Genomic DNA, 26,974 nt, shown 5'->3' on the forward strand with positions numbered 1-26,974 from the left:
AAATAAAAACAGAATTATGCAAAATGAGGCAACAGAGGAATATGTTCCAAACAAAAGAACAAGATAAAACCCAAGAGGAAGAACTAAGTGAAATGGAGATAAGCAGTCTACCCAATAAAAAAATTCAAGGGAATGATCATAAAGATGATCAATGAATTTGGAAGAAGAATGGACGTACACGGTGAGAAGTTTAAGACAGAGTTAGAAAATAGAAAGAGGAACCAAACAGCTGAAGAATACAAGAACTGAAATTAAAAATGCACTAGAAGGAATCAGCAATAGATTAGATGATTCAGGGGAATCGATCAGTGAAGTGGAAGACAGAATAGTGGAAATCACCCAAGCTGAAGAGAAAAAAAAAGAAGAATTTTTAAAAAATGAGGATAGTTTAAGGAACCTCTGGAACAACATCAAGCACACTAAGATTCACATTATAGGGGTCCCAAAAGGAGAAGAGAGAGAGAAAGGGGCAGAGAACCTATTTGAAAAGATAGTAGCTGAAAACTTCCCTAACCTGGGAAAGGAAACAGATATCCAGGTCCAGGAGTACAGAGTCCCAAACAAGATGAACCCAAAGAGGTCCACACAAAGACATTGTAATTAAAATGGCAAAAATTAAAGATAAAGAGAGAATCTTAAAAGCAGCAAGAGAAAAGCAACTATTTAAGGGAACTCCCATAAGATGATCAGCTGACTTTTCAGCAGAAACTTTGCAGGCCAGAAGGGAGTGGCATGATATATTTAAAGTAATGAAAAGAAAAACATACAACCAAGAATACTCTACCTGGCAAGGCAATCATTCAGATTTGAAGGAGAGATACAGGGTTTTACAGATAAGCAAACGCTAAAGGAGTTCAGCACTACTAAACTAGCTTTACAAGAAATGTGAAAGGAACTTCTCTAATTGGTAAAAGACCACAACCAGAAATATGAAAATTCCAAGGGGAAAAATCTCACTGGTAAAAGCAAATATACATAAAGGTAGTAGATCAACCACGTATAAAGCCAGTAGGGAGGTTAACAGACAAAAGTAGTATAAATCATCTATATCCACAATGAGGGATACACAAAGCAAACAGATGTAAAATATGAAGTCAAGAACATTACGTGTGGGGAGGGGAAGTAAAAATGCAAGGTTTTTAGAATGCATTTGAACTTAAGAGATCATCAATTTAAAATACTCATATAAATATCATATTCATATATGTGTGTGTGTGTGTGTGTATATATATGTTGTTATATATAAACCTCATGATAACCACAAACCAAAAATCTGGAATAGGTAGACACAAAAGAAGATAAAGGAATCTAAACATTAACTCTAAAGATAGTCATCAAATCATAAGGGAAGAGAGCAAAAGAAGAAAGAAACAAAAAGCTACAAAAACAACCAGGACACAACAAAAAAAAAAAAATGGGAATAAGTACACACCTGTCAATAATTACTTTAAATGTAAATGACTAAATGCTCCAATCAAAAGACATAGAGTGGGGCTTCCCTGGTGGCGCAGTGGTTGAGAGTCCGCCTGCTGATGCAGGGGACATGGGTTTGTGCCCCAGTCCAGGAGGATCCCGTGTGCCGCGGAGTGGCTGGGCCCGTGGGCCGTGGCCACTGGGCCTGCGCGTCCGGAGCCTGTGCTCCACAACGGGAGAGGCCACAACAGTGAGAGGCCCGCGTACAGCAAAAAAAAAAAAAAAAAAGACATAGAGTGGCTGAATGGTTTTTTTTTTTTAAAAAATTACCCATATATATGCTTCCTACAGGAGACTCACTTCAGATCTAAAGACACACAGACTGAAGGTGAGGGGATAGAAGAGATATCCATGCAAATGGAAATGGAAAGAAAGCTGGGGTGGGGAATTCCGTGGTGGTCCAGCGGTTAGGACTCTGTGCTTTCACTGCTAGGGGCCTAGGTTCAATCTCTGGTCAGGGAACTAAAATCCCACAAACCATGCAGGGTGGCCAAAAACAAACAAACAAACAAGACAGCTGAGGTGGCAACACTAACACCAAACAAAATGGACTTTAAACAGAGGCTGTAAAAATGAGAGAGACACAGAAGGACATTGCCTAATGATAAAGGGATCAATTCATCAAGAAGATACAACAATTGTAAATATATATGCACCCAACATAGGAGCACCTAAATATATAAGGCAAATATTAACAGACATAAAAGGAGAAATTGACAGTAACACAATAATAGCAGGGACTTTAACACTCCACTTACATCAGTGGACAGATTATCCAGACAGAAAATCAATAGGGAAACACTGGCCTTAAATGATACATTAGGGCAGATGGACTTAATAGATATATGTATATAGAACATTCTATGCAAAAGCAGCAGAGTATACATTTCTTTCAAGTGCTCATGGAACATTCTCTAGAACAGATCACATACTAGGCCACAAAACCAGTCTCAATAAATTTTTTTTTTTGCGGTACGCGGGCCTCTCACTGTTGTGGCCTCTCCCGTTGTGGAGCACAGGCTCCAGACACACAGGCTCAGCGGCCATGGCTCACGGGCCTAGCCGCTCCGCAGCATGTGGGATCTCCCTGGACCAGGCCACGAACCCGTGTCCCCTGCATCAGCAGGTGGACTCTCAACCACCGCGCCACCAGGGAAGCCCCCAGTCTCAATAAATTTAGAAACACTGAAATCATATCAAGCATCTTTTCTGATCACAATGCTATGAGACTAGAAATCAATTACAAGGAAAAAAAACTGCAAAAAACACAAACAATGGAGGTAAACAATATGCTACTAAACAACAAATGAGTCACTGAAGAAATCAAAAAAGAAATTAAAAAATACATGGAGACAAATTAAAATGGAAACACAATGATGCAAAATCTATGGGATGCAGCAAAAGCAGTTCTAAGAGAGAAGTTTATAGTGATACAAGCCTACATCAGGAAACAAGGAAAAATCTTAACCTAACCTTACACCTAAGGGAACTAGAAAAAAGACAAACAGGACCCAAAGTTAATAGAAGGAGATAAATCACAAAGATCAGAGCAGAAATAAAGAGAGACTAAAAAACAATAGAAAAGATCAATGAATACAAGATGGTTTTGAAAACATAAATGAAACTGATAAACATTTAGCCAGACTCATCCCCCCAAAAGAGAAGAGAGCCCACATACATAAAGTCGGGAATGAAAGAGGAAAAGTTACAACCAACAGCACAGAAATGAAAGGATCTTAAGAGATTACTATGAACAATTATTTGTCAATAAGGTGGACAACCTAGAAGAAATGAATAGATTCCTACAATCTCTGAAGACTGAATCAGGAAGAAATAGAAAATATGAAGACCAATTACCAGTAATTAAATTGAATCAGTAGTAATAATTAAAAAAAAAAAAACCTCCCAACAAACAAAACTCCAGGACCAGATGGCTTCACAGGTGAATTCTACAAAACATTTAAAGAAGAGTGAACACTTATTCTTCTCAAACTATTCCAAAAACCCTTGAAGAGGAAGGAATGCTTCCAAACTCATTTTAGAGGCAAGTATCACCTTGTTACCAAAAGCAGACAAAGACACCGCACAAAGGAAGGGAGGGAGGGAGGGAGGGAGGGAGTGGGGGGGAGGAAGGGAGGAAGGAAAGAAAGAAAAGAAAAAAATTATAGACCAATATCACTGATGAACATAGAAGCAAAGATCCTCAGCAAAGTATTAGCAAACCAAATTCAACAATACATCAAAAGGATCATACACAATGATCAAGTGGGATTTATCCCAGGGATGCAAGGATGGTTCAATATTTGCAAATCAATCAATGTGATACATCGAATTAACAAACTGAAGAATAAAAATCATATGATAATCTCAATAGATGCAGAAAAAGCTTTTGACAAAATTCAACATCCATTTATGATAAAAACTCTCAATAAAGTGGGTGTAGAGGGAACATATCTCAACATAATAAAAGCCATATATGACAAGCCCACAGCTAACATCATACTCAATGTTGAAAAGCTGAAAGCATTTCCTCTAAGATCAGGAACAAGACAGGATGCCCACTCTCACCACCTTTATTCAACATAGTATTGGGAGTCCTAGCTGCAGAAATCAGGCAAGAAAAAGAAATAAAAGAAATCCAAACTGGAAAGGAAGAAGTAAAGCTGTCACTGTTTGCAGATGACATGACACCATATATAGAAAGTCCTAAAGATCTTATAAAAAACTATTAGAACTAATAAATGAATTTAGTAAAGTTGCATGATACAAAATTAATATTCAATAAATTATTGTGTTTATATGCACTAACAATGATTTATCAGAAAAGGAAATTAAGAAGACAGTCCTGTTTACAATTGCATCCAAAAGAGTAAAATACCTAGGAATAAGTTTAACCAGGGAGGTAAAAGACCTACACACTAAAAACTGTAAGACACTGATGAAATAAATTGAAGAAGACACACAAAAAATGTAAAGATATACCATGCTTATGGATTGGAAGAGTTACTGTTGTTAAAATGACCATACTGCTCAAGGCAATATACAGGTTCAATGAAATCCATATCAAAATACCAATGACATTTTTCACAGAACCGGAACAAATAATTCTAAAATTTGTATGGAAACAAAAAAGACCCCCAGATAGCCAAAACAATCTTGAAAAAGCACAAAACTAAAGATATCATGCTCCCTGATTTCAAACTATAATACAAAGCTACAGTAATCAAAACAAAGAACAAGTGTTGGCAAGGATGTGAAGAAAAGAGAACCTTCATGCACCATTAGTAGGAATATAAATTGGTATAGCCACTATGGAAAATAATACGAAGGTTCCTCAAAAATTCAAAAATAGAACTACCATATTATCCAGCAATTCCACTTCTGGGTATTTTTCTGAAGAAAACAAAAACACTAATTTGAAAAGATATATGCACTCTAGCGCTCATTGCAGCATTATTTAAAATAGTCAAGATATGGAAGCAACCTAAGTGCCCATTGATAGTTGAATGGATAAAGAAGATGTGGGGGCTTCCCTGGTGGCGCAGTGGTTGAGAGTCCGCCTGCCGATGCAGGGGACACGGGTTCGTGCCCCGGTCCGGGAAGATCCCACATGCCGCGGAGCGGCTGGGCCCATGAGCCATGGCCGCTGAGCCTGTGCATCCGGAGCCTGTGCTCCGCAATGGGAGAGGCCACAACAGTGAGAGGCCCACGTACCGCAAAAAAAAAGATAAAAAAAAGAAGATGTGGTGTGTGTGTGTGCGTGTGCGTGTGCGTGCGTGCGTGTGTGTATATAAAATGGAATACTACTAAGCCATAAAAAAGAATGAAATCTTACCATTTGCAACAACATGGATAGATCTAGAGGGTATTATGCTAAGTAAAATAAGTCAGACAGAGAAAGACAAATACAGTGTGATTTTACTTACATGTGTAATCTAAAAAACAAAACAAATGAACAAATGTAACAAAACAGAAACAGAGTCGTAGATGCAGAGAGCGAACAGGTGGTTGACTGAGGGAAGGCAAGTAGGGGGATGAGTGAAATAAGTGAGGGAGACTAAGAGGTACAGACTTCTAGTGGCAAAATAAAAGAGTCACAGGAATGAAATGTACAACATGAGGAATATAGTCAATAACATTGAAATAATTTTGTATGGTGACTGATGCTAGCTGGACTTACTGTGGTGATCCTTTGGTAATGTATAGAAATATCAAATCACTATATTGTACACCTGGAACTAACATAGTGTTTAGGTCAGTTATACTTCAAAAATAAATAAAATTAAAACAAAATAAAAACTGGATGTGTTAACTAAAAATAATAAATAGAGGGCTCTATGGGGTTAAAAAGCATATGCTTTCAAACCACTGTTTGAATCCAGTAACTACCTCCCCATTTTACAGATGGAAAAACTGACTCCAAAGCATGTGCCTTTCCCATAAATAATGATAATATTCAGGCATTGTTCTGAGTTTTTTAATTTAACCTTCACAACCCTATGAGGACAATACTGGTCTCCATTTTACAGATGAGGACACTGAGGCTTAGTTGGTTAAGTGGCTTGCCCAGAGCTTAGAATCCCAGGAGCCTAGCTCCCAAGTTCACACTCTCAGCCACTCCCAGCCTGACAGGCACACTTTCTCTTTTTGTCCTGCAGAGGGGAAGTCACTAGCTGAGGCCCAGGGTAAGGCAGTGTTGGAACTCAGTCCAGAATACAGATCTCCTGCCTCCCAGCCCAAGTCCTGATTACTTCCTTATGTCTAGGACATCACTGGGCTGGAGGGGAAGATGGGCAGGCCTGTATGGACCCTGGCTCTGTTCTTCACTGGCTGTGTGACTTTGCACAAGTGAAAGGACCTCTCTGAACCTGTTCCCTCACCCTAGAAAAGGGATAATGGGGCCCACATCATGGAGTTATCATGAAAGATAAACAGGATTATCCACAGGAGTCGGTTGGCACAGGGCCTGGCACAAAGTGCGAGGGCCCTGGCCACCTCTGTTTAGGGATCCAAGGAGTCCCCAAGGCTTCCTGCCCCGCCTGCTTCCTCCCCCTCATCCCCGTCGTCAGCATCCCACCCGTGTAACACAAATACTAATTATAACCAGTTCCATGAACTGCTTCCTGGCTGAGCCTAATTACTGGGCAGCTCAGTCATCACCATTATAAATATCACTAAGGGAGACAGATGAGCTTTGTCCGAAGTTTATGTGATTATATCGACAAATGCTTGGGCATGCTTGGTCTTCCCGGCCTGGGACTTACCCAGCCTGGTCATCCTGCACAGCTTAGTGCCCGCTGCAGATTCCTGGTCTGCCTTGAACTTGGTGCTTGGCTGTAAGAGTGGACAACCCAGCCCCTTTAACCCGGCCAAGAGGTGGTGCCTGAAGTGGTAGGGATGGAGCAGGTTGGGGCTGACATCTTATTTGTCATAATGGCAAAACCACAAGTTTTGGGAATAGATACACCTGGGCTCCAGCCCAGGCTTTGTTAGTTACCAGAAGTGTGACTTTAGGGAAGTTTTAGACCTTCCTTGTATTACAGTAGTTTTACGCTATGTAACCGGGAAGAGTCAAGGAGACCAGGCGCGGTGCCTGGCGTGTCATAGGTCCTCCCAGTTCCTCCTCTTCCCATCTTCCATCATCTTCAGTGTGACCTGAAGAGCCAGCCCTTTCTGAACCCACCGCCACACACACTAACATCTACTGAGCACTGCTTCTCTGTGAGGCACTGGACTGAGGACTTTATGCATCTTGTTGAATATGTATAAAGACCCTATGGAGTGGATGCCATAATCATTTGATAGATGAGGAAACCAAAGCGCAGGAAGCTTTGTCAAGGTCACACAGCTGCACTTGGCTGCTGGTCACTCTGGTGGGATGAGATGCTAGAAGGCTGTGTAGCTGCCTTTGGGTAGCATAGAGCAAGGGTCACAGTAAAGTCCAAGAAGGCTGCCTGTAGGAAGATGCCTGGGAGCTGAGGGGTTAGCCAGGGGAGGGAGGAGAGCAAAGGCCAGGCAGAGGCCGGTGGACATGCAAAGGCCTGGAAGAGGAAGCATGGTGTGTTTAGGGGGCTGACCATGTTTTACTGAGGTTCGAGCATGCGAGGGAGGGTGAGAGAGGCTGGAGAGGCGCCAGGAGCCGATCAGGGCCTGGGGTGGGTGGGGGGGGCAGTGCTGGAAGCCCAGCCAAGGCTCATGCTTTCTTCTGCCAGTTCCAGGAAGCCTGCGTGAGAAGGAGAGTGACTGGATCGTATCAATTAGTTTAGAAGGTTCTGCTGGAGCCAGCTGGGAGATGGCGGACTGGGGGTCTAATCAGGGAAGGCTTCCAGGCAGAGGCGGGGCAGAGCCAAGTGGGCCTGGACAGAGGGGCAGAGGTGACAGATGGAGACCATCAGGACGGTGGGGTGGAGAGAGGCATGGTAGGAGCCTTGCAGGGGGCCTGAACGGTCGGTGGTGTGGTCGGAGGGCCTACGCGGGGAAGAAGGAAGAGGTTGCTAGCCAGGTTTGGGGCTTGGGTGTGGGCGGGCCTCCTCGGCAGGCGCTGAGGCACGGTCCATCGGCAGCACTAGGTAAGGCTCTCAGTGCCTCCGGGGCCCCCAGGCAGGTGAGTCAACACCAGGCCAAGTAGGTGAATGTTTTTCAGTTCCCGGCATGTGTAGGCAAGTCTCCCACTGCCGGCACGTTAAGGGGAGCCCAGCCTGGGACTCTGGTCCAGACTAGGGTGATCGACTCATTGGCCGGCAGGGTTGCTGCCTCCCAGGAGGAGGTGGTTAGCAGCCTTGACCTCCCATGTATGCTCTGTGCCCTTGGCCTTCCAGTCTTTCTCACCTTTAGGCCTCCCTTAACTCCTAACAAACCTCTCCTAACTGCACCCTAGCTCCTGCCCACCTTCCTGCTTTCCATGCTCAGGCCTCCAGCTCCATCTGGCACAAAGTGGAATCTCCCTTCCCAGCCCCCCACCCCCGCCGTTATATCCCTCCCTATTTCCCACATCCCGAATGGGCAGCCTACAGTCTCCAGAAGAGGTCAACCTGAAAAAGAGGAAGAGGCCCTGAGAGGGTCAGGAAGATCTGGGTTTGAGTCTCAGGTCTGCCACTAACAGGCAAGCTGCTTCCTTTCTCTGGCCTCAGTCTCCTCATCTGTAAAATGGGGATCCCTGGGCTTATTTCACAGGGTGACTGATCATGAGACACAAATAAGATGAGGGTATAAAAGAACCTTGAGAACTGGGCAGTGCTGGGCTTGTGTCAGTGCCGACAACTTTGTTTTCTGTTTTAGGGGGCAGCCAGTTATTTTTTTTAACAAATGTTTTATTTTGGAATCGTTTTAGATTTATAGCATTATTGGGAAGATAGAACAGAGAGTTCCTTTACGCCCCACACCCAGTTCCCCTATTATTAATATATGGTTCATTTGTCACAATTAATGAACTGACATTGATACATTATTACTAACTAAAGTCTATACTTGATTCACTTTTCTTTAAGTTTCTGCCTAATGTCCTTTTTCTGTTCTAGGGTCCCACTGAGGGTACCCCATTACATTTAGCTGTCCTGTCTCCTTAACCTCCTCTTGCCTGTGGCCGTTTCTCAGACTTTTCTCGTTTTGATGACCTTGACAGTTTTGAGGAGTCCTCAGCAGATATTCTATAGGTTGTCCCTCAATTGGGATTTGTCTGATATTTTTCTTAGGGTTAGACTGGGGTAATGTGCTTTGGGGAGGAAAGCCACAGAGGTAAAGTACCATTCTTATCACATCGTATCAAGAGTACATACTATCTTTTGGTAATTAGACTTATTGCTGACGTTAGCCTCAACACCCAGGAAGTCAGTTGGTTTTGCCTGGAGTACAGCAACAGAGCTAAATTCACGCCAAATGTCAGCTGAACTAAGGCCAAGATCAGAAAACCTGGATGAGAGCAGAAGCAAATGGGAAAGGTGACGAAGGAAAATAAAGAAAAGCAATTTATGAGGTGGGTGCTGTAGTGTGTCCCCCAGGTGCCAGGTCACTTGGGAGTGGGACACTCTATGCCAGGCAATTTGTTTCAGCTCATTTAATCTTTACACTGAACCTTTTCATAAATGAGGAAACTGAGGCCTTAGAAGGGAAATGACATGGTCACATGAGCCAGGGAACCTGGAGTTGGGCCCAGGTCTGTCTGTATTGCCTCACTCCCACTGTTGAATAAATACTTTGAAGCTGCATTCCCAGGAGAGTAGAGTAGGGAAGGTATGTTCCTGATACAGGTTTTTTCTAATTCACTTTATTCCACAGAGGATTCCTGATGGGTTATAACTGAAACACATCCAATATAATGATATGCAATAGAAATGAAAAATCAGGAGCAGAGAAAATAGAGTGGAAAATGTGGACAAGGACAAAGCTGAACATGAAGACCAGAAAAGTGCCCATAGGTGAGCTTCTGATCTGGCTGTGAGCTTCCTCACCAATTCCTGTGATTCCTATAATCAAAGAGCTAAGAAGCAGTTCACTCCTCCAAGAACTTGGTGGTAAATTTAAAAAGAAATTAATCACATGGAAATTTCTCATGCAAAAGACACTGAGCAATGTCACAGATAATGTAATAGTCGTAATAGATGTTACATGGTGTCATCTTCAGGAGTAATGACTATATTTTTACTATATGCCCCTTGCCCACAGTTGTCCTATTTGAATTTTACATTGTCATCAAGTAACTAAACTCCACTGTTTCTTCTTTGCTGAACTCACAGATGCCTTTGCCTTGGTGAAAATCTTGGCTACAAATTAACCAGTTATCTATATACCAGGTTCTGTGCTGGACACCAGGGATGGAGGGAAATAAAATGATTGCTGCCCATCCCCCCGAGGTCCATCCCTGGGATAAAGACAGCGAGACAGAAAGGCCTGAACAAAATGCAGGTGCTATGCCGGGGGTACACCAGAGGGAAGGGCATAATTCCCTCTGACTGAGGTGGGGGACTTCATGGAGGAGGAGGTAGGCCAGTCATGGAGAGCAGTAGTTGGGGTGGAGGGGGCACAGTCTTGGGAACCATAGGTCCCTTGAGGGTAGGGACCAAGTCCTGCTCAGGGCTGCCCCCTCAGCTTGCCGCACAGGGCCTGACAAACATCAAGGTCTCAGAAAACTCCTTTTGAGTGAGGGATAGATGAGGGGTCAGGGTGACGGCCACACACCTGAGAGGTACGTGGAAAGGGTGAGTCAGGAGAGGTAGGTTTGGGCCAATTGCCAGGCGGCCTTGAATGCCAAGCTAAGGAGTTTGGGTTTTGTTCTTTAGGTGGTGGGGATCTATTGCAGGCTTTTGAGCCTCGTGTTTTATAAGAATTGATGGTACAAATAACAACAGGTAACACTTGGTGGGCACATGCTGTGTGCCCAGCACTGTTCTAAGCACTTTATATTAACCATTTAAGTATCACAACAGTCCTACGAGGGAGGTGCTATTATTTTCATCCCCGTTTTACAGATGAGACAGCTGAGGCACAGAGAGCCTGAGTCACTTGCCCGGGCTCACGCAGCTGGGAAGTGGCATAGTGGGGATCTGAACTGAGGTTTGGAACTAGAGCTATTACTCACTCCATCATTGTGCTTGTTAAGTGTAAGTATTTAACGAACATATAACCTGAGTGTGTATTAGATGACATGTAAAGATTCAACAGATCTCAACTAATTACTGGCACGAGAGGCAAGAACTGATGGGGCCTTTGGCCACAAAGGGCAGCATCCCTAAGGAGCTGAAACTTAGAAACAGAATGTGAAAATGGCTCAGAGGATGTGGCCAGAGTCGCAAGCCTCTGAATTTCACTTACAGCTGCCTCTGACGGGCTCCTAGAGTTCTTGGAAGATAGCCCCGCCCTTGAGCAAACCAACCCCAAGAGCCATCTGAGTGACTAACATAGTCGGGGCAAATCCCCGGTGGGATCACACCCAGTGCCCTGCCCCTGGGCCAGAGGCCTTTGTCGTCAGAAACACACGAGCATTTATAATACTTCTCATTTCTGTTCACCCCAGGCCTTTGATTTCCACAGGGTGGGGTTTCCAGAGCTGGGCTTTCCTCACCTTCTCTATGTAGCGGGAGGACTGGGGACCATGGTTCCCACTCCTCCATTCTTGGTCTCCGCCAAGCCCTTCTCACGGGAACACCAGGCCCACATTTCACATCCAGGGGCTCAGCGGAGCTGGGAGAGGAGCGAGCAGATCAAGGCAGAGACTCTCCCCAGAGCAGCAGAGGTTCTTCCCCTTCCCTGAAGCTCCCTGGCTGCGGGCATCCCCACAACCGCAAATGAGGGAATTAGGGAGAACGGCGCTGGCTGCCCTGCCACTCTGCGCCTCTGGACTCCACGAGGTCCCACCTGAAGAAGCAACTCCCCCTCCACAAAGAGCACGGGACCAGGGGGCCAGGACCCAGGTTTCAGGCCCAGCGCTGCCCCTCACTAGCTGAGTGCCTGGGGTTCTCTGGAGGCAGCGTGGTGAGGTCACATCCCGGCATCTCACTCTCTAGCCAGGTGACTTGGGGCAGGGGCGGGGGGCAGTAGGGGCGGGGGACGGTGTGTGCCGCCACCTCCCCAGTCCTCAGTCTTCTCCTCTGTAAAGTGGAGGCGGTGATCGCCACCTCACAGGGCTTCACGGGGTCGGGAGAGATACATTGGGCCCAGTGGCTCATTCTAGGTGTCTGGTCTGCCCAGCCCCTCTCCCTGCCTAGTCCCCTCCCCCTTCTAAAAGGGAAGTGATACCTGCTGAGGTTGGGGCTCTTGGTGGGTGTGGGGATCCAGCAAGACATTGTGTGGAAGGCCCCGCCCAGAACCTGGCAGGTAAGCGATAGGGCTGCCCTGTCGTTGGAATGTCACTTGCTGACTGGGGCCCACTGTGCTCCCCATGGGGCAGAGCCAGCTAAGCCATTCCCACGTCTGAGGTGGGTTCGGTTTCACTCCCCAGCCCCGGGCCGGCAGCATTTCAGGAAGGGCCCCTCATCTTTTGTGTGCTGAAAAATAAACAGCTCTTCATCTCCGCGGATTTCTGGATTTCTGCTCGGGAGGTATGTGAGCTTCCCTCGTCACCCCTCCACGGACAGGCTGGCCTCGGCCCCTGGGATGGGCTGCCAGCCTCCTCCTTCGCTTCTCACCTTCGCTCAGATGCCTGTGGAGGCTCCAGCCCCCGACTAGGCCTTTGGGGATGTAAGGCCTGACGAGACCCAACGCCTGCCTTCAAGGTTCTCCTACTTAAGGTGCTGTGCGCTTTCAGCAGAAGGAAGCATGGGATGGGGGGCTTGGGGAGGCGGAGGATACAGAACAGGAGGCCAGATGCTGCTTGGGATCAGAGAAGAACGGTCAGGAGAGCTTTCCGGAAGGGCTGACCTCTGAGCTGAGATGGAAGGAGGAGCCGTTGCTTCATTACCCCTGGGCAAGTTACTTCCCCGAGGCTCAGTTTCAGGTTCTGTAAAAGGGGCCAGGAATACCTGCTTCAGAGCCAAGAGCTTAAATGAGATGACGGATGTAGAAGAACTGACAAACACCTCATACCCCTAGGTGCCTAGGAAATAGTAGCTGCTGTGCCAGGCAGTAGAGATGTTTGGTGACTTGAATTTCTTTTTCAAGGGTCTTTTCCTGGGGCAGGTAACACCTGTGGCTTAGTGTAGCTGAGAGTCCTGATTTCAGAAAAAGCCCAGCTGTAGCCCAGCATGAAATGAAGCAGCCTGGGAGCCCTTTCTCTCTCTCGGGTGGGTAATGGGAAGTCCTGCACCCAGTGGGAGTGGAGCAGAAGACCCCAGAATTCAAATTCTTCCCACGCACCCTGCCTCTCCCAGGGTGCTTAGACATGTTTCCTTTGTCTTTGGGCAGTGCAAAATTAGATGCACAGGGATTCAAAGGCACTTCCCCAGAGTAATTTTCACTTCCCCTCTAATTGTTCTACCATTCATTTTAAGTTTATTGAGCACCTGTGGTATGCCAGGTGATGGGGATTCTCTGTGCCAGACAAGGTCCCAGCCCTGATAAAACTCACAATTCTGGGGAGGGGGAAGGAGATGGACCTAAAAACCAACATAAATAAATAAATAACAGAGTGCAGTAAATACTATGAAGGGGAAAATGGGGTGCCGTGATCGAGAATTTGGGTGTCTACTTGGGATGGTTGGGATATTTGAGGAGGCGACATTTAAACTGACATCTGAAGCAGGAGCCGGCCGTGGGAGGAGTAGAGATGAGGAAAGAATGTTCCAGATAGAGGCAACAGCGCTATAAAGGTCTTGAGGGAAGGAGAAACTTGAAGAATCTGAGGAACAGAGGAAGGGCCAGAGAATTTGGGGCCTGAGTGAGTGAGGTGGGAGCAGCACAAGATGAGGGTCAGGGTGAGCAGGGGCCATGGGGGACTGGTAAAGGGACTGTCCCTGCAGAGTTTGAAGCAAGGGTAACAAGATCAGAATTTCCTGTTAAAGGCTCGCTCCGGCTGCAGAGAGGGCTATAAGAAGGCAGAAGGCGAAGCCAGGAGACCTCAGGAGCTGTTACTGTGTCTGTGACCCTGGATGTCACCTCAGCCCTCTGTGCCTGTTCCTTCACACACGTGTGACTGTGAGAGTCAAATATGGGAATGAACAGAGGCGCACTTTGGAAAGCTGAAAAAAATGTATAAATGCGGGGGATCCCAGGTCTCACTGGATACGGAGGGTCCTTTGGGAAACTGCTGGGTAGGGTTGTCTGGGGTCTCGGGTGGGAGGGAGAGTGCCTGAGCACCCCACATCTGAGGGAAGGGTCACCTTCCTGATTTTCAACTAGGCCCCAAGCTGTTAATGTTTTGAGGGTAAGGTCACACCTGTGAGCCTGGAGACAAGCATGGGATTCCCCTCCAGCCACCCAAGCGCACACACGTAACATTTTTCATCCTAGGTCAGGAGAGTTCTCTGGAATTTTCTGAGATCATCATGAACTCTGACTTAAAGACCCCTGAGCTAGAGGATGGCGGAAATGAGAGGGGAGACACATGCCTTTTTTTATACCACCTCTTTTTTCCCCCCTAATCTTTCTAGCTCCAATGGGCAAGACCGCTCTTGGGGCCCCTAAGGGACAGTGGTGAGGAACCTCTTTCTTGACTGTTGTAGGCCAAATTAGGGGCACTTTCCTAATACCTGACTTTTGGTATCTGCCATAGAGGTTTATTTGAAGGGGAATTTAATGTTTCTTCGAAGGAGGGGCTGCTGCGAGCCCCCTTCCTGCCTGCTGGGGTAAGGCCCCTCCACCCCATCTCTGGGAAAGGGAGCAGCCTCCATCTCCCCGGGGACTCCGGCCCTGGGGTGGTCTCCCCCGCGCGGCCAGGGAGGGAACCGGAGCCGCGCCGATCAGGCCCCGCCCGCGAAGGTGGTGCGAAGCCCGGCCCAGCCTCACATACGGGCCCGCCCGGGCCAGACCCGAGGGCGCTCGGCGGCGGCGGCGGTGGCGGCGGCGGCGGCGGCGGCGGCGGCGGCGGCGGCGGGGATCCGGGCGTCGCGGGGGGCACCATGCGGAGCCTGTGGCCGCCGTGGCCGGTGGCAGCCGCGCTGTCGGCGCTGGGGGTGAGGCGCGGTGTTGCATAAGCGGGGAAGAGGGTGGCGGAGGGAGGCGGGAACCCCCCTCCCCCGCAGCGGGCCGGTCCGTGGGCCGGTCTCGGTGTCCCGGCCGGGGCGGGGCGCGGCAGCGGAGGCTGCGGGTGGCTGCTTCCCCATTCGGGCGTGAGAGCCATGGAGGCGCTGAGAGAGTCCGTGCTGCACTTGGCCTTGCAGATGTCAACCTACAAGCGGGCTACGCTGGACGAGGAGGACCTGGTGGACTCGCTCTCCGAGGGTGACGTGTACCCAAACCACCTGCAGGTAGGAACCCGGGCCCTCTGTGAGCCCCCAGCCCAGGCCCACCAGGCAGTCGCGCTGTTGCCGTCCCCGCCCCAATCCTGCCAGTCGGGAAGCAGGGGGCCAGTGCCAGACCGGCAGCTCTGGGCTCCTTGTCGAAAAAGTCTTTCTGGATTAGGAGTGCCCCTGAGGCTCTGGACTCCCCCCACCGGCCTCCCCTCCCCAGCCCTGCACCTCCCCAAACCCTCCTGACGACCACCTGCTACTGGGGCTACAGGCCAGGTGGCAGAGTTGAAGCATCCTGTAGAGGTGAGCTGGTCCAGTTCTCTTTTCACAGAAGAGGCCGTCCCTGAGTACTGAGAGACCTGCCCAGGGTCACACAGCCCGTTACTGGCAGAGTCTAAAACTGTCCCAGTTGTAGCATGGAAAGCCCTGGAATCCCATCAGTCCTCGGCCAGCTGGGGTGGTTGGTCACCCTGTCTGGTGGGCATTACCCCATTCTTCCTCTTTCCTCCCAGTCCCTGAGTTTGCTGAGGGTTGGAGCCCATCCTCTGCTCCCCCTTTCCCTGCCCCTTTCAGCCTCCTCAGGAAGCCCAATTCCTCCCCCACCCAGGGTCTGCCCCTATGGGATTCCAATATGCCCACTGCCTCCCTGCCTGGTAGCAGACCAGTGAGTGTCACTTCTTTTGCTCTTCTTCCCCTGTGGGGCTGAGTTGGGACAGTCCTGACCAGGACCTCAGCCCTGGTTGGGTTTGGACTCAGGCAGGTGGATGGGAGCGAGTTGGAAATATGAAGGATGCCCAAGGGGGGCCCTGTGACCTGACTTCCGAAAAACTGGCTTAAAGAGAGGCTGGAGCAGTCCAGGAGGACTTCTGCCAGGTTGACCAAGGGGGGCATTGAGGAGAGTATTGGGGCTGCCCAGTGAACTGACAACAAATCACAACTCCTCTGAAGGGCAAACTTAGGGTGTGTGGAAACTTAGGCTGCCAGGCCCAGCCCTACTCAGGCTCTTAGAAGCTGGGATAATAATATTAGTAAAGGGAAACAGTGTTGATTGAGTCCCTCCTCCAGACTGGTTAAATAGGCCCAGGGAGATCCAAACTCATGATCCCAAGTGGTCTGCCCACTGGAATAGAGCACCTTTACCTACATCATCCCACTTAATTTCAGGACCACCCCCATGAGCTATAGGGATTACTGTTCCCACTTACAGATGAGGAAACTGAGGCTCCAGAAGGGGAGACAATTTGCCTTAGGTCACAGAGCTAGAAATCTGGGAGTGAGAAATCAAACCCAGTCTGTCTAGACCCTCTTCCCCGTAGACCCTTCTTAAGAGGCTAAATCCAGCAGGAAATTAGATTCCTGTGGCAGCACTTTTCCCTTCCCAAATCAAAACAGAGTCTAATCAGCAATCTTTTTCAGTCTCATCTTTCACAGAAGGTTCTAAATATATCAGCACAGAAGCATTTTGGAATTCACAACAAAATAATATGCTGTGTTGTCATCATCACAACAGCAGCCCACGTGGGTATAGCCTTTTTTCAGGTCACAAAGTACATTCATCCGCCTGAGGCTGCCTGGCAGAGTGGAGGCAGCCCAGTCTCTGAAGCCGGGGGCCCACCTTTGAATTTGACACCACTTGTGATCTTGGGTGAGCAGCTTAATCTCTTTAAGGCGCAATTCCCTCATCTTTAAAATGGAGTTAGAGAAAATGGATGTAATACATATTTCTGGGCCTGCTAGGATTCTTGTTTTTTCTTCTGGTCATGAGGTAAGGGCCCCTGTGGCTATGCTACACATGACAAAGCTGACTCTCAGAGAGGTTGGGGACATTCCTGTGGTCACACAGCTATCATGTGGTTGGAGTGCAAACTGCCACTGGTTGGCAGTACACCAAACTGCCAAACTGGGTAAATCGCCCATTTTTACTACAGGAAAAGCCAAAAAGCTTGCCCCAAGGATTTGGAGGCATTTCTGTGGGTACCCAGCCTGGCTTTCCTTGAGACTCCCCGACTTCCCTAAAGCAAACATGAACTAGCTAACAATCGTTCTTCTAAGAGTCAAGAACCTACTTATCTCATCTTACAAAGCAGAGTTTTCTATTAATTTTATGTTTTTAATCATAGGGATTTTTTTTCCAGTATAAAAACTTTGCATGCTCATTTGTGGGGGAAAAAAAAAGAGTCAAGTATAAAAAAAGATTTACAAAGAAACAGTAACCCCACCACTCAGAGATAACCGCTTCTAGTTTTTCACATTTGCTTATATATATTTTAGAATATAGTTGAGCTCACTCTAAGTACACAGTATTTTGTCCTGCTTTTTTCATTTAGTGCCACTTCATAAACATTTTTCTATGTTGTTAAAAACTTCGAAAACATCAACTGTACCTCAATTTTAAAAGTACTTCCAGGGAATTCCCTGGCGGTCCAGTGGTTAGGACTCGGTGCTTTCACTGCCGAGTGCCCAAGTTTGATCCCTGGTTGGGGAACTAACATCCCGCAAGCCATGTGGTGGGACCAAAAAAATAAAATACAATAAAAAAATACTTCCAAAACATGCTACCAATAAAAATCATAATACTTTACGGTACCAATGTATAAAAGTATATTTACTCAATCTGCTACAGTTGGACAGTAGGCCCAATATCTCTAACACTGTGGGTGACCATTTTCTAGACTTCCGAATAATTTCCTGTGAGTGATTGCTAGAAACGCAACTGCTCCCTCAATTTTAGGCTTTTTAAAATGGACCCAGTCCCCCCAAATCTCCCTCTCTTGACGGGCAGCTATAAAAATCAGCTGCTTGATTTTTTAAGGTTTGGAAGCCCATTGGTTCTCGGAACTTCAAAGTCATCGATACCAACACTAGTAAATGAAAACTTGCATCTTTCAGCCAAACTTGCCACCTTTTTGCCTGAACATGCTGACAAAGTGCTGTATTTAGCTGGAGCAAATTTCTACCTGTACCTCACCTGAAAGAAAGGATTTTTCTTTCCCTTGATCTCATATTTGAGGTACAAGTTAATTACAGTCAACTAAAATTAGTCACTGTGGACTGAGTACAGAATTGAAAGCCCCATCTCTAACACGGAGCCCCAGCTTCGCCTCTCGTGGGCTCTGAGACCTGAAAACTACTCACTTAAACCGCTTTTTTTGGCAAGATGGGGTTAATATTAATCCACCTCTCAGAGCTGTTGCAAAGATTGAAATGAGACAATATAAGTGAAAGCACCATGTATAATGCAACAGAAAATGCATTTGGTTGTTACCGGGATCATTATCAAAACTCACCAGGCATGGTATCTCAGGGATGCCCTAAATATAATACCTTTGCCTCTGCTCTGCTCAAACTGGCTGCCTGGTCTCCCCACACCCCAGTGGCCCAAAGAGAAATAGCTAAAGATACACTTGCAGCCTAAACTGGGGAGCAGAGGGCCCCAACTGTTTACCAAAACCTTTGAAACTCATCCAGTTAATCCTAAAAATCAATTTTTTCAAGAAAAAGGAAAGTTGAGATATTGAATCTTAGTGGTGGTTTTCTCATTTTTCTACCCCTGCCCCCCGCCATGCACAGAGCTGTCTTTAGCAGGTGATTTCAGAGACAGTCCCACTGAGTGCTTTACAGAGACCTCTTTGCTTACCAGGAGACCCTTTCAGCTCTACCTGCCTGTTAGATCTTTATGCTTCTGGCCTTCGAGTTGTTCTGGGATCTGAGCTGGTCAGACCTGGCACCTCATCCAACTTCCTCATTTTAAAAATAGGTGACTGAGGTCCAGAGGCCGCCCAGGGACGCATGAGGGATCTTGAAAAAGTCAAGGGTGACCTTTGACTTCTCGGATTGGTGCCCTTTCTCCAGTGCCGTCGTGTCATCAGCAGCTGGGTGTTTCTCTGGGAAGCAAAGAGAGCTGGAAAGTGCTTCTTTTAAATACTAGACTTTGATCCTGTTTATATATAAGGAGTCCCCTCCCTCCCAACAGGTACTATACTATAAGCTGTTCTCAGTCATTGGAAGAGAGTCAGGCACAGGGGCAGAGGGGCAGGTAGGGCTCAGGAGGGAAATGGGGAGGACAGGAGGGCATTCTAGTTTCCCTCTGGCCTGGCCCCAGTGGCCTCAGCCAGAAGCTCACCGTATAGAAACTGTGCTAGAAGAAACTTCCCCAACCTGACACCCTGACGGAGGCAGGATATCACGCAGGGCCAGGCTGTCCTGGTCTGTCTGCTCCGAAAGGCTGACTTCAAGGCAGGCAGCCAGACCTCCCTGCCAGCCCCCACGGAGTGGTCTGGCCTTCGGGCTGCAGCGGGTGCTCTCCCTGCCAATCCTTTGGCCAGACTGACTCCTGTGCGCTGCTCCACTCAGCCAGGTCGCTGGGGGGCCAGGCGGTGACTCAGGAAAAGACTCTGCCTTCCCTCTGGAGCCCCTGTTTCCTCTGAAAGCCAGGCTCCCCGCGCCTTCTGCTGGCTTGTCTCCTGGGCCCCGGGCGTGGTGTCCCATCCTCGCCTGCAGAACTCGTTCTTGCAGAACCTTGCCGCACCAGGCCCTCACTTCTGTAACCGAATATCTGTCCCTCATCAGGGCTTTGTTCCCTTGGCTCTGGAAACCCTGGGAACTCCTGGGCTGGACAGCTAGACAGTTCCTCCCTCTTTCTCATTCTCCAGCTCTGTTTCCTTCTCCGTCTCCCTCTCCACCTGTCTTGCCGGCGCATCCTTTCCTCTCTGTTTCATTCTCTCTCTGCCTCACACGACAGTCGCTAGGATGTTAAGCCTGCCAGTGAGCTGAGCGTTCACGGTCATCCTTACCCCATCTTCCAGACGTCAGCTCTGCGCCTTAGCTGATGCCCCTTCCCTGTTACCTCTCCAGAGACCAAGAGGGCTGCCCGTCACTAACCTCCCGACCCTCCACGTCCCTGCAGACCCTTCTCTCATGATCAGCACGCCCTCATTTCCAAAAGGCCGGCTCTGAAGGAGGCAAGGTGGGGACAAGAGGGGCTCAGGGAGGAGACAGCACGGAGCCAGACGGCAGCTCAGACCCACAGCCCCGGCCCCGTCCGTTGCACCCAGGAGTTGGACAGGCTCTCCTGGAGAGGCCCCTTGATCCCGGCGCGGTCTCCCGGTGACTTCTCCTGCCGCGGGAGGATGCCTCTGGATTTCTGCCCTCAGACGTGAGGCTTGTGCAGAAACCACGAGGCCCGTCAACCTGGTCGTTCAAGTCGAGCAGAGAACAGCACAGAGGCTAAAAACCCTATTTTCAAATTCCGTTTGCCATTTCTGCCTAGAAATAGGAATTTTTAATTTAATTCTGACTTAATTCTGTTTAAGTTTTGCAGCGAACACCATCTGTTTGTTTGACGTTAAACAATGAGGCTCAGCTCGGCTTGCGGCTCCTGGGGGGCAGCGTGGCCACTCGGCGGAGGCTGTGGGTTCGGGAGGGACGTGGGTTTTCTCACGCTGTCTCCTCGCCCCACTTCCTGTGTTTCTTCTGGAGCTAGTACTCATACCTACTCTTAGGGATGTTGTGAAGATAGAATAGCATCATCTAGCAACAAAATAGAATGAACGTGATGCCGGAAGCACAGAAAGCCCTCAAACAATCCCTGCCATGATTACTCTTTTTTTCCTTCCCTCCCTTTGTCTTTCATCCTCTCCCTTTTATTTCTTCTTTCTCTCCCTTTCACCTCCTCAGCTTCCCTGCACCTCGGTATTGCTCTGTCCACATAAGAGAGGGTTTTCTGCTTCCCCAGCCCTGACGGCTGTGATCCTTGGCCTCCGAGGGGACGGGATACCTGTTACACCAAGATCGCTCCATCTCTTAGCTTTTCACCCCTCTCCCCCCACGAGCTGAGCCTTGGTAATGGGGGCACTGAGAGGCCCAGAGTGGGAGGCAGAAGGTGAGACCAGCTCAGGGGCCCAGGAAAAGTAAATGTCAGCATCCCCAGACAGGGCAAGTCCTTTGGGGGCCCTCTGAGATGCCGGTGCCCAGGGTAAACTGCGTGAGAGAATTGATGCCTCTGAAAAAGCACTTTATAGACGTCGATTGCTGTGAGCATGTCAGCTCGTCCCAGGCTGTGTCTGCACCAGTAGCGTGGTCAGCATCTGCATGTCTCACGCTTTTAAAAAGGTTCTTATGGGATTCCAGGAGGCGACCTGCCCCGACCCCCGCCTGACACAGCTGCTTCTGTGTCCGGGCCTCCCGGACCTCCACAGCATTGTCACCAAGCCTCAAGTTCCTTTTCTCGGTTGTAGGACCCACCTTTTTTTTTTTTCCACAAACAGTTCTTGTCTTCCTCTTTCTCTAGAGCAGTAACCCCCAGTTATTTTCTTTCTTTTCTTTTTTTTTTTTTTTGCTGTACGCGGGCCTCTCACTGCTGTGGCCTCTCCGTTGCGGAGCACAGGCTCCGGACACGCAGGCTGAGCGGCCATGGCTCACGGGCCCAGCCGCTCCGCGGCGTGTGGGATCCTCCCGGACCGGGGCACGAACCCGTGTCCCCTGCATCGGCAGGCGGACTCTCAACCACTGCGCCACCAGGGAAGCCCCCCCAGTCATTTTCTGTTCACAAAATAGCCAGTGACGACCGTGAGGCTGTTCAATGCCCTTCCCTAAGGTGACCAGCCTCAGATTCCCCAGGCGCCAGCGTGAGGCTCCCTGAAGGCTGTGACCTGCTCCTAGGGGCCGCCATCCCCTCAGCTGTTGGGGGGGCACTCGCAGGTCAGAGGCTGGGTCTCCTCATCTCCCCTGACATCACCCCCTTCACCTCCTGGCAGGCTGTGGGTCTCCCTGCCTGCATGCCTGCTCCCCTCCAAGCCTTGCTCCTTCCACCTTGGCTTTTCCAAAGGGTAAATCTAATCGTGTCACTCCAGCCCTCAGGAGGAAGTCCCCAGTCTTTCACCTGGCTTACAGCACCCCTTAGGATCCAGGCCCCCCTTTTCCTTTCCCCTCCCCATTCACCTGGTCAGCTTCTAGTTATTCTTTAAGACCCAGCCCAGGCATCCCCACCTCTAGGAAGCCTTCCCAGACTGAACCTCTGCCCACCCCAGTCTGTTTCTTTATCTGCCTCTCTGCTGGGCAGTGAGCAGCTGAAAGCAAGGGAGTCTATCTTTCCCCTCGGTCTTTCCAACGTGGCCCTGAGTTGGTGCTCGACTGTTGGCCACAATGTCACTAAACTGAACCCCACCTTCAGGGGACCCTTCCTGTCCCGCGGCCCTGGCTTTTGCAGGAAGCGCCTCGTAGTACAGAGGGGAGCCCCCAGCTGGCCTTGGGTCTGAGGGCCGGGCCGAGGACTCTGAGTGCTATAGACTGGTGGGTTCCTCCTCAGCCTGGAAGGCCCTGTCACGCCCTCCACTTCCTCCCATTGTGCCTCCTTTCCTGTTTAGCTGCTGTTAGGCTGAGGACATTTTTTCCTCCCTTTGAGGACCTGCTCCAATGGAGCTATTTCTCCATTGCATCTCCCCTGACATCTCCCAAGACTCTAATCTCTGACCCACAGGCGGGCTCTAGAATCAATACACTTGGGCTCAAATCCGAGCTCTACCCATTTAGCTGTGTGATGAGAGGCAAGGGTCTCACCTCTCCGGACTTCGGTTTCCTCATTTGTAAAAAGAAACTAAGAACACAGCCCTCATGGGGTTATGACGGTTTCGACAGCCAAGGCTGTCTGTGCCCCGGGAAGTATGCACTGTGGTTGTGTTATCATGGGGGTTGTGTCACCCCCGGCCTGTTGAAGCTGGGGCTCTGGAGAGAGCCCAGCTGGATGTCTGCTGGATGCCTGCGAGTCCAAACATCCTGGTTTTTTTTTGAACTCCTTACTGGAGAAACAGGGAAAAGCCGATCTTTTTTTTTCTTCTACCCGGATCAGGTGACACAAGCCCAGCTGGGTTGACTGCTTAACTCAGACGTTTAGCAGCGAATCTGAGCTGCCGAGCAGGGTGCTGGTTCCTTTCCTGGATTAGGACCGATTCCATGGGAACCAGACCACCCCTGAGGCAGGAGGGGACATCAGGCAGCCCTGGTGTCTCCCCAGGGCTGGGTTCTGCCGTGGAGCCCCCTCCTCCTGGGTACTGGGGGCCCTGGGCTCACGTTCTCCTCGCCCCGCCTGTCTCCTTCCCTACAGGTGAACTTCCGAAGCCCCCGGAGTGGCCGGAGGTGCTGGGCCGCACGGACCCAGCTGGAGAAGCGGCTGGTGATGCTGGTAGCACTTCTGGCGGCAGGAATGGTGGCCTGCTTGGCAGCGCTAGGCATCCAGTACCGGACAAGTAGGTGCACCCGTGTTGCATGATGGGCTTCACTCACTCCCGCCCCAGGCTGTGTCCACTTGTAGAAGGGGGCTTCCCTGCTCAAGCCAGGACTGGCCTCTGAGGCCAAGGAGAGAGCTGGGTCTGGAGGCTGGGGTTGCTGCAACAGACCAAGACCTGGGAGCTGGGCAGATGGGTGATGTTAAGGTTTTGGGGTCAGAAGGACATGAGTTCAAATCCTGGCCGGGCAACTTATTGTCCATGTGACCTTGGACAAGTCACTCGATCTCTCAGAGCCTCTGTCTTCTCTACTTTAAATGGAGAAAATAGTGCTCAGTTTGGGGTTGTCTCTGAGGATTCGAGATGATGTCTATCACATACCTGGTGCCCAATAGGCCTTCTCTAGCCTTAGCTCCAGGTACTATTATTGTTAGGATGTGGGCTGGTTCGACACAACACACGGGCTGGCCCTGTCCTCCATCCTTAGTTCCAACAAAATAGCAATAACGGCTTCCGTTTGCTGAATACTTTCCATGTACCAAATACCAGCCCTCTCCTTTACGGATGTAATCTCATTGCCTCCTCACAGCAGCCCTGTGAGGTGTGGTTGCTTCTGGCCCTGTTTTCCGCACAAGGAAACTGAGGCAGTGGCACTAAGTAACTTGCCCAAGATCACGTGGCTAGTGCGAGAGGGAGTGGGGCAGCTGGAGTTCAACCATGGGCTGGCGGACCCCAGAGCTCAGGCTTTGTAATTCGTGGTGCACTCCAGCGTGGGTTAGTACTCCCAGAAAATCTGTCCTTCTGTGAGCCAGGGACCTTTGTGTACCTCTGTCATCTCATTTCTCTGTCCTGCCTTGTATATGATCAGACCCCACTTCAATCCCACTGTCCGCGGCCCGAGGCTGGTTCTCTGTGTCTGGCTGAGTGTATGTAGCAAGTGTCTCACACAGAATCAATGATCCATGAACTCTTATGGACCTGGAAAGGGCAGATCCAAGTTAAAAATAAGGATGGGAGTTCAGTCAGTTCCAGGATCTCTCCCCTGGGCCCCAAGATCCAGCTTTCTCATGACAGTAGGCCACCTGGTTGAGTAGCCTCTGGGCCTCTGCCAAGAGTTTAACCCCATCAACTTGGTCACCTGGTACTCATCCCATCAGAGCCATCGTGAACCTTCACAGGATTGGGGAACGTCAACTGCAGGTTTTGTTGAGCCTTCTCCACTGTGAATTTCCTGGCCTGTGTGGGTGGCCATGCTGCACTGGAATGAGGAAGGAATTTGGGGGCCTGGAGGGAGGGCAAGACTTCATCTGAGTCATCCTTACATCGCTCCTGGATCAAGCACTCATTCATTCATTCATTCTTCCTTCCACAAACATTTAATGAGAACTTAATCTATGTCAGGTGCCTAAGTGGTACCTAAGAAATAATCGCTTAATTGTTTAACTGACTATTAAATGATTTGTAGATTTTTACCAAATGCGCCTAGCACAGCAGGTGATTAATGCATATCTGATTAATTAATTAATGATTTCTTAGCCATATGTGCTTAGCATAGTGCCTGCATGCCATAGATGTGCAAATACTTTGCAAAATGAATAAGTAAACAATTGAATGAACGAAGAGCAAGAAGGAGGATTAAGTGGGAACAGCCTTTCTTTTTTTTTTTTTTGCCACACCACAAGGCATGTGGGATCTTAGTTCCCCTACGAGGGATCAAACACGCGCCCACTGCATTGGAAGCGCGGAGCCTTAACCACTGGACCACCAGGGAAGTCCTGCTGCAGCCGCCATCTTGCTTCATGCTAAATCAGGTTTAGTTCAGAACACCCTGCCTGGAAGTATAGGCCCTAGCCAGCCTCGTCTGCCCAGCTCTTGGCCCTGTGAATGGGGAGCAGGCCAGACTCCAGCAGGCAGTATTGCCCTGAGATTGCCCCTAGGAGTTCCCAGGCTGTTTCTCCATCAGAAACCAGAAGGGAGCCCCCAAGGCCTGGCTTCTAGTGGTTGGGCCCCAAACACTTCTTTCATTGCCAGGTGGGGCCCGCAGGGAGGAATCCTGCTTCTGTCTGTCCCTTCCACCTCAGGGCTGCAGAAGGGTTTTCCCCAGGCTGGACCTGGGTGAGGGGAATTCTTCCCCCAGGGTGGAGCTGGGCCGGGGATCCGGTGACCCTTGAGCCAATTCATGTGTCTTCATCAGCTGCCTGGGCCTGGGAAAGCAGAGGCCTCCCCAGATATTGACAATAACCTCATTACCCAGCAGCAGGTGCTGGCTGGCATCAGCCACATCTGTGCAAACATCAGTCAACGCAAATTCTGGTGATTCTGAAAGACTCACCTTTAAGTTATGTCTGGGCACTTAAATACATATTTATCCACCTTCCTGCTGCACCATCCTTTCCAGAAACTTACAGATGCTTTGCAAGCAGTGACAGCAAAACAAACGATAAATTCTCTGGAAAATACTCTGAAGTGTCTTACTTAGTGTCGAGGCCAGGCACCATCCGGACGAGTCTGTGAGCTGGATCTGGGACCTGCTCGACGGATCATTCACGTCCTAAAGGGAAGAAATATCTTCTGCATCCACCGGTGGTGACCAAGGCCTGGACAAAGCTCTTTTATGCACTCAGCCATTCATTCATTCAACAAACATGTACTGGGGGGCTTCCCTAGTGGTGCAGTGGTTGGGAGTCCACCTGTGGATGCAGGGGACATGGGTTCGTGCCCCGATCCGGGAAGATCCCACATGCCGCGGAGCAGCTGGGCCCGTGAGCCATGGCTGCTGAGCCTGTGCATCCGGAGCCTGTGCTCCACAGTGGAAGAGGCCACAACAGTGAGAGGCCCGCGTACTGCAAAAAACAAAACAAAACAAAAAAACCCATGTATTGGATAGCTGCTAGGTGCCAAGTTCAATGCTGGGCAAAGGAACTATAAATGCAAGTAAGATGCTGGCTCTACCCTCAGGCTCACATTCTAGTGGGGGATGTAGACAAGGAGACGGCCATGACATAGCACGGTCTGTGCTCAGATAGCGGACACCCAGGCAGCCAAGGGGCACAGAGAAGGATGAGGGTCTGGGAAGTTTTCCCTGAGCAGAGGGAGCCTGAGCTGAGTTTTGAACGTGTTGACAGGAGATTAGGGGGCCTGGAAACCGTGTATTAATTAATCACATGTACATTAAGCACCTGCTAGGCCAAGGATAGTTGGTAAAACATCTACAAACCAGTAATAGTTAGATAATCAAGTGACTGTTGCTTAAGTACCACCTGGGAACCTTGCAGTGTGCCTAGCAGATTAGGTGCTTAGTGGAGAACTCAAGCCTCTCAGACTGATTCCTGGGGGCTGGCTTCTTATTTTGGTTTAAAACCAAGTCCCCCTATGATAACTACAAATACCTCTCTCTGACTCTCTCTCTCTCTCTCACACACACACACACACACACACACACACACACACACACACACACAC

The 26,974-nt window shown here is 49.2% G+C and overlaps 1 protein-coding gene across 3 annotated transcripts in view; it reads left to right on the forward strand.

Moving 5' to 3' along the window:
• Positions 1 to 26,974, forward strand: part of ECE1 (endothelin converting enzyme 1) — a 114,452-nt gene that overhangs the window by 42,890 nt on the left and 44,588 nt on the right. The window contains exons 1-3 of one of the 3 annotated variants that reach the window (XM_027109862.1): positions 12,488 to 12,506; positions 15,222 to 15,308; positions 23,392 to 23,533. In XM_027109862.1, the coding sequence (XP_026965663.1) occupies positions 15,222 to 15,308; positions 23,392 to 23,533 (229 nt within the window). In that variant the 5' untranslated portion in view covers positions 12,488 to 12,506. Of the gene's footprint in view, positions 1 to 12,487; positions 12,507 to 14,881; positions 15,015 to 15,221; positions 15,309 to 23,391; positions 23,534 to 26,974 lie in introns of those variants that run through there. The other 2 variants (XM_027109860.1, XM_027109861.1) reach the window with 2 other exon arrangements.

This window comes from Aethalodelphis obliquidens, unplaced genomic scaffold, assembly GCF_003676395.1.
Source record: "Aethalodelphis obliquidens isolate GAN/ISIS:26980383/991018 unplaced genomic scaffold, ASM367639v1 scaffold9, whole genome shotgun sequence".
Classification (NCBI taxonomy): Eukaryota; Metazoa; Chordata; class Mammalia; order Artiodactyla; family Delphinidae; genus Aethalodelphis; species Aethalodelphis obliquidens.